At 32.5% G+C, this 8,178-nt stretch overlaps 1 protein-coding gene across 1 annotated transcript; it reads left to right on the top strand.

The window, feature by feature from the left end:
* Nucleotides 1-4,523, top strand: LOC134796837 (uncharacterized). The gene is made up of 5 exons (XM_063769049.1): nucleotides 1-127; nucleotides 530-578; nucleotides 1,849-2,025; nucleotides 2,496-2,670; nucleotides 3,314-4,523. Exons 1-5 carry the CDS (start codon nucleotides 87-89, stop codon nucleotides 3,433-3,435), a joined length of 564 nt encoding a protein of 187 aa, XP_063625119.1. The 5' UTR covers nucleotides 1-86; the 3' UTR covers nucleotides 3,436-4,523.
* Nucleotides 4,524-8,178: the final 3,655 nt, after the last annotated feature.

Below are 8,178 nucleotides of genomic sequence, written 5' to 3'. Positions count from 1 at the left end.
GTATTACGTTGGTTCAGTTTGTGGTTAGTGTTGTTCTACTGAGGTTGTGTGTGTTCTTTTATTTATTTGCGTGATTAACTGTGATAATGCATATCAGTTTGAAGAAATCCGTGGAAATGAGAGAAAAGTAAGTATACGTTGAAAAAAAAATACGCGTAGTAGTAGTAGTAGTAAAAAAATCTAATTTCGTAACCTTGGTTACATTACAACTTTGTTAGATACATGTATCTAGATTCAATATTTACATTAGGTGGCGTCACATATAAAAAGAAACTACCTACTTAATTCGTTTTTTATTTGCCTTGATTCTAAACGAATGTACTTGGTAGTGTAAGTAACTCATAAGCCAAGTTTGCAGTGTTGTGTTTATTTTAGTTTTAGTTTTGTCCTAAATACGTACAAATACGTCACTTGTTATGTGACAGAAAGTGTTAAAACTTGTCCCTCAACTGAATGACAGCGATATGCATGTGAAAATTGAAACATAATGAATTATATGGTTATATTATATCATCCTTCCACTTTCCAGACACTCTTGGATGATGACAGGCACAACAATCTTCGCATTCCTGAACGTTGTAAGTTATTGTACAGTTATTAACTTATAAACTAAATTAGATATTAGACACCATGGTGTAAAACCTCTACAGGCTCACAGGCTGGATAGAATACCTCTCTAATTATGGCTTAATCATTATATAATAACTAAATGTAGACTATATTTAATTTAACTATAAATAAATTGGCAAAATATTACATTTTTAGTCATGATCCCTTCACACGATAAGAAGAAGATTTAGTTTAACTTCGTAAGGTCCACCACACGATATTTTCCTATTTTTAATTTGAACCTTGTTATATAGTAAATTGGGATGAATTTAGTTTGTTCGAGAAACGTTAAAACAAAACAAATGCTTCTTTATATGTTTGCGAAAGCTTCTAATTAGATTTAAAGTATTAAAACGTACATGTGCCTGTTCGTTTTATACCTATTCCTGTTCTTGTTTATATTCTTTAAATAAATAAAGCCAGTCTACATGTGCCTTACGAGGTTAATAAAATGATTAGTTTGTTCAATAGTGGTCACGGCATCTCATTACACTCAATTCTATGGTATTAAGAAGTTGCGGTTCGTTGAATGCATGATGCGTTGCGTATGAGGAAAAGCGGCATTAGGTCTTGAAAGCCGGTCTTGAGATTTCTGGGGGAAATCCGACTGTGGCCGTCAGTTTACAATGATTGTTTCCGCTTCTTCCTTTAGTTAAAACCATGAATTCAATTAACTTTGTGAATGTAATTTGTAATGGTTTTTTTCTGTTAGCCACATAAACTATCAATAATTGTTTAACATTAGATGTTTATGAGTATCATAAACATAGAACATATTAAAGAAATCACTAGATCCCCTTAAAAACCAACTTTGTGCATAATTTTTTTTATGAACTATCTTACCTTATTTCTTACAGTTATTACCTCCACATACATATGGTAGACTAAGACCACTGTGGAATCACTCTGTCCCACATTACAAAAAGATCACTTTAATTAGGAGGTACGGTTTTGTTCTTATATTGATAATACGACCTTGAAGAACGCTTACGCTGATATTCGCGTTTATCACTAAGGCGATCGCCAAGGTCGTATCAAAACGTCATTTTTAGGGTTCCGTACTCAAAGGGTAAAAATGGGACCCTATGACTAAGACTCCACTGTCCGTCTGTCTGTCACCAGGCTGTATCTCATGGACCGTGATTTCTGTTGCCGCTAACAACAAATACTAAAAAGTACGGAACAAGTGGGCAAGTCCGACTATGCTATTTTTCCATTACTTACCGTTGACTCTTCCAGATTTCAGCCAGCATCGGAGTCCTAATATGCCTGAATGTGCTGGCCATGTACGTGTACGAAGCGATCACCCACACCGACAAGATTGATACATTCATGTGGTCCGCGTGTCTCGGCACTAACTTCCTTGCCATTGTGTCCTTGGTGTTTGCCGTGCTGCTGTATCTTGGCATCAATCGGGTAAATATCTATTTTTGCATATAAGTAGTTACTTACTTACTTACTGTTGTGGCGCAACGACCCAATTGAAGACCGCCATGCTACTCTGTACAAAGCCGTATAGTAAATGTATTTTACAGCAGTGGGTAAGTTACAGCACAAATAGTTAAGGCCACAGCACGCCGGCTGCGTGTGTGTAAACGTGCACGTGCGCTAAAATGCTTGAGCCGTGCACGCACATGTCACGCAAACGGTGTGCCGTCTTTCAAAAGGATCTGTATATTACAACGCTCTCGCACACGCAGCCCGTATGCACACTTGCACAGGCCTTTAAGTGTTCACTTGCACTTAGTGTTACTCCAAAAATCTTACTGAAAAATATTTAAAATCTTAACCATCGTTGTTCCTTAGCTTCATACTAATATTTTAAGTGACTCGAATCTATTGTGCCATACGATTAATTAAAATAAACATATGTATTTCTATTCTAGAAAAAGCCGTGCTTCATACTAGCTTACTGCATCTTTGGAGTCGTCGTAGTAATTTCAATAGTCTGCGCACTAGTGCTCATCCATCAACAGAAATATTTGGGAATGGAGAAGAAATTACGAGAAGTTTTCTGTGAATATTATGAGCCCGTCGTCTATGCTACTGTTGGGATGTGCGGTAAGTACCGACATGATAATGATCAATTCATCATTGTCGCCATCATTTTGAACACCTAGTATCAAGAAGTATCTTTCTAACTTAACTGTTCACAAACTTCTGCTATTACCTACATTGTCTGTCATACAATCAAATGATTCTTGCATGAAACTAAATCGATTCGCATAAAAAATAACATTTTAGGTACAACTTAGACTTGAATAAAAAATTTACTGTGTGAATAGTTCCAAAGATATTTTTCCTCTAACTTCAATCGTTTTGGATTTCACCATTCTGTTCAACTTTAAAAAAACACTTTGTAAGTAAATCGCTGTAGATGAGTAGTTTGTCTGTACGCAGTCAATTTGTTTGTTTGAATTAAAATATTTATTTATTTAAAATTACAAATTAATACAAAATACGGAATATCGCATGGTTTGTCGCATCTGGTTGCATTCTTGCCAAATTTGTCATGAAACCAGCAAACTGGAAACTTTTGATAACTAGACGACGAACGTCGGGTGGACTTACTACGCTGACGCTGTTTAAATTTGATTGTGTTATTGTGGTAATATTATTTGCCCTAATACTTCCAGCACATTACCATCATTCAACGTATTTAAATAATAAATGTTATTTTAATCTATCTCTCTTTTGATTTCAGTTATGTATGTGTTATTGCTTACTATGATCTGCCGGACCTGGGTTTTGATGACATCCTGGCGTTCAGGCGACCGAAGGAAACTTGTCAATGACTACTATGAATCCGACTGGAGAACCGACTGACAGTTATAAACTGCCTAATTCACTGGAGAAGAAATAAGGGTCCTACACATACTCGTAACATTATAGTGTCCTTACTTTCGCGTCTTTCCTGTAAGTAGATATCAAAAGATATAAGTATAGATAAAAACTTTAATGCAAAACATTATCGTGACAAAAATATTGAACTTATGATAAGAATAAAACTAAAACCAAAGAGAATAGATAGTATAGAGGGGTCCTGTCATAGTAAATTTTGTAGTCACAGTAAATTTACTGCCATCTATCGACACACGACTAAAACTCAAAATGAAAACGTATAAAACTATCAAAAAAATTAATATATAAATGGTTTTATTATTTTTATTTCATTTTGACCCATGTTCATTCACTGATACCTATGTGTTAAAATTTTTAAATATAAAACGGTGTCGTCACTGCCATCTAGCCGAGCATAGGCCAAAGGTGTGTGCGCCATCTGTCCGAGAATGACTTTTTCTTGACTTCCGAGGCACATTTTTCCTTAGACTTTATTCATCTTATACGGAGTTACATATGTCTTTGCTAAAACTTATGTCTAAGTACTATACTAAACTAACTAAGTACATAAGTACTAGGATTTTTTTTGTCACGACTGTGTAGTCGCGAAAAGGCGCCAACTCAGCATGTGCTGCAGCATTGATGCCACAGCGCTGGTATTCTGCCGGGACCTAGCAATGTACGCAGCAGTTCAAAAGCAAATTTTTGAACTGCACCCTTACAGGAGTGATACGAAATGTGTGTGACCCATCAATTTAAAAAAACAGCATGATATGGTGGCATGACTTTAATATGAATGTGTAAAACAGGCTGAAGATTAATATCAGTTTAATTCATGTGTTTTTTCGCTTCTGGTATAAAAGAAGTGAAATAAACACATGTAAAAGAACTGACAAATGCTATGTACTTTAATGTAGGTATATAATTTTTTTGCTGTGTGTACAATACAAGACAATAGATATATGATGGATTCAAATTTCGTTTTATTTGTTTTTATTTATACGTGTTGTTCATTGTGGTATAATCATAAACAGTTTTTAATTTGTGTTGTGATACTTCTTTTACACCAATCTGACCTTTTATGTCAAAGTCGACAGCATCATATTCATGCCTCTTAAACTTAAAAAAAAAAAACAATTATTCATAAAAAACCTCAAAATATTTGGAACTTGGACGATAGCACTTCCGGGTTATTTTGTGACTTGTATTCTTAGTTACCTATTTATTTATGTAGCAGATATAATAATAATTCATGCCACAAAAGGACAAGCTATTATAAAATCAAAATAAACAAGTGCACTTCAATAAAACAATGAGATATTTTATTTAAACGTTTTTATTGAATACCCAATGAATTAACAAAGCATTGTACAACGTTCACAAACATCAAAAATCCTATAAAATAAATTCCACGTCATAATAATTGTACAACATTTAAAGCGTTCATAATTGATCGATAGTGGCACATTTATGTAAAGGAGTACTCACACACAGATAGATATACGAGTAGGATAGAAATAGTTTAGTAGACAAATATATTGGTCGTATCGTAACAAGAATATAGAATAGACAGTAAAATAGGTAGGTATAAAATTTACAAATTTCACTACCCTTTGAAACTCGACATAAAAATATATTGTTATCAAATATTTTAAATGTATTAAAAAGAAATTCAATATGGAAAATGATCACCTATACAAAGGACAAACATTATAAAAATATTAACTCTCCCATAGGATATTTTAACGCCAGACCAGCAAATTGTATGGAACCACCATTTTTTTTCGCGATTTCGGGGTTGGTGCCATAGTAAAAGTTGCTCAGTGTGACCTACACATTAACGGGTTTGAGTAAATGATTGTCGTTAATTTACATACTTACTTTTTTTCAGAGAAAAATTAAGCTTTATTTCAGTTTCGAAAATAATTAAGGATACGTATTCACGTAATAATTACAATACGTAAATCGTATAATACGTAACAATTAAGATAGGCTACCTAATAATTTTTGTTTATATCAACTAAACAAAGAACTTATTTATTTGCAATTTATTTGTGTTTCACAAATTATAAAATCATTTATAGATAATACATATAAAAAAAACAGTTTCAAAATATTTATTTTATCATAAAGACACTTGTATAAGGAATCGAAAGTAGTTTACATGTGTGAATACGCCTTTAATTCTTTAACACACATAAAACATTTCTATATGTCTAGATATGAGTTCAAGTATCTCGTAAATTTCTAGGTATAATATAGGTAAATAGTACATACAGTCATACATCAATAAGAAGGGTTCAGAGAATAGTAAGTATCTATAAGTATATGTGCGTCTGTAGTAAATACATAGGATATGTTAAATAGATAGGTAATAGTTCTAGGACTCCAATCAAGTAGAAGCCTAAAGATATGAAAGTTTTTATATTTTTGAGAAGAAACTGGACTGTTTATAATTTTTTTTGCCGATATTAAGTAAAAAAACAAGTACTGATTTAATCTTTCATGATTTTTACTCATTATTATTTACAGCGACGGGACGTAAGTAGTTTATTAAGTCCCGTCGTTGTGAATAATAATGAATAAATAAGTAGTCGGAAAAACCTAAATTACCAGCGGTCACAAATCTTCCAGATGCATTTCAGAATAAGTAAGAAAGTTGCTAAAATACTTTAAACAAAAATCATTTTTAAGTTACTTATCATCAGTTTTGTTTTAGATCAAAATAAAAGACAGTCTGTTTTCTTCTCCGATTGAATAATATGGACATTAATCTAAACTAATTAAAGCGAAGGACGTATTATTGTCTTCTTTTATTTGGTACATCAACGTGTCTTAAACAATATAACTCAAAATAGGTCAAATGTGTTTTTATCGAACTTGGCTGACACTGCCGTGCATCTACACTTTTAGTATGCATAAAGGTACATGCGTAGTGCGTACTATTTTATAAAATTAAATTGAAATGAGATTATTAATTGAAAAACGCGTCTCTTTCGTGTGTATGGGATGTAGTATATTAGGACGGACACATTATATGAGAGATATAGGGTCGCCAGCCAACCGTGTGGTATTAAGCAGGCCACTGACGAGCCTTCCAAATGGATGCCGTTACAATGGATTCATCCAAATGGACGGCATCCTAATATTAAACATTGTACGTTTTTGACATTCACGGAACGATTTTGGATTGCAGCCACGCTATTTGAACTGTTGGAAGGCTCATCAGTGGCCACCTTTAAGATAGTTAAAATATAAGGTGCTAACAAATTAGTCAAGGATATTTTTACAGCTGATAGTACTCGGTTCTCGGAGTACATTTAAGTATGAAACATCATTGGTTTTGTTATGTTTTTTTGGAGAAAACTAGGAAACAAAATATAATTAAATGAGACTTCTTTAGACATTCTAGAACCTCTTTAAACTTGACGTGACGTGACATGACAGACAGTGTTAAACATCTTGACAGGTACATAATAGGGGATTATTTTAAAAATTAATTATAATATTATTTTTTTGTTCGGTAAATGGAAACAAAAAAATTATGTACAAAGGTTCCTTAATTACAGTTAAAAGTTAATTGTTTTAATGTAATGTATTATCTCTTAAAATATCCGTGACTAATTTGTTAGCACCTTATTTATATATTATACTCATTATCGATATGTTTGGGATGATGTACCTACGACTGATCACACAAAAGAGATGAGTGAAATATGGTATAAACACTATTAAAAAAATTTACTGACAGGAACTAGATAAGTACATCAAGGGGAATGAAAACTGATTGTTTTTGTATCAAATTGTGAAAAAGCTAAAATCAAATTTTGGTAATTTTTGGTGTGATCGACAGTTTAAATGCTAATAGACTCTTTTTGTTTATATGTCTAAGATTCTCAGGAGGCACCGGTTTAAATAATTAAATTAAACAGATATGAATTAAAAAGTTTGTGCAAAATAGAAAACATGAAATCTTGTATTAAGTACAAAATAAAAGGTTAAAAGTAAAATAACATATGACACAGTTTTTGTCTACATCAAAAAATTATCCTTACATCTAACAAATGGAAGACAATACTTATAATTAAAATTAACTTCGTTATATTACAACTGTTTACAATAGAATAAATTCAACACATTTAGTGTATTAGTTTCGTTTCAACTGATATGGTTAAGCTTCGAGATTCACAACCAGTTTTTTGATAATTTCATTTAATTATTTTGTTGTCTTCAGTAGAAAAGTAATAAATGTAATTTTGAAATGAACACGTTTAAATTTCAGCTCCTGGTTTTTGCCCCATTAAAGTTGCAATCCAGAAAAGTGTCGGGTAACTGACGTTATTTTTTAACTTCTGATGAAGCTAAGAAGCCGATATTTTGACGTTTTGATATGATGACGTTTGATATTTTACCTTAAAATTCAACGGTATAAAAATATTATATCATACCTAGATTTCTGCATTATGGTAACTGTCATACGCGTCTTGTCCCCAAAAAATCAAACCTTTTTGCGGAATACTCTAAACATCACGATGAAATTAGAATATAATTATTCAGCGTACAATAACAGAAACATCACATTCTTATAAAACAAGGTTTTCCGCTTTTCGTGCAATCTTAGGTAATGCTTGTTTGACAGTTTCTTTATGTTCCTAACCATTATATGTAGTTACAAAAGTTTTATAGACTTTACTATAACTTGTCGTAAGGTGTAATGATTTACATGTA

This window comes from Cydia splendana, chromosome 14 (assembly GCF_910591565.1).
Source record: "Cydia splendana chromosome 14, ilCydSple1.2, whole genome shotgun sequence".
Lineage (NCBI taxonomy): Eukaryota > Metazoa > Arthropoda > Insecta > Lepidoptera > Tortricidae > Cydia > Cydia splendana.
Note: the sequence above shows the minus strand (reverse complement) of the source record. Positions and strands in the feature narration are given on the sequence as shown.

Bases quoted from the DNA above. Each gene is read 5' to 3' on its own strand.
- LOC134796837 (XM_063769049.1), top strand. From the start codon at position 87: ATGCATATCAGTTTGAAGAAATCCGTGGAAATGAGAGAAAA. The intron at 128-529 runs GTAAGTATACGT...TCCACTTTCCAG, and splicing joins TCCGTGGAAATGAGAGAAAA to ACACTCTTGGATGATGACAG. The intron at 2,671-3,313 runs GTAAGTACCGAC...TTTTGATTTCAG, and splicing joins TGCTACTGTTGGGATGTGCG to TTATGTATGTGTTATTGCTT.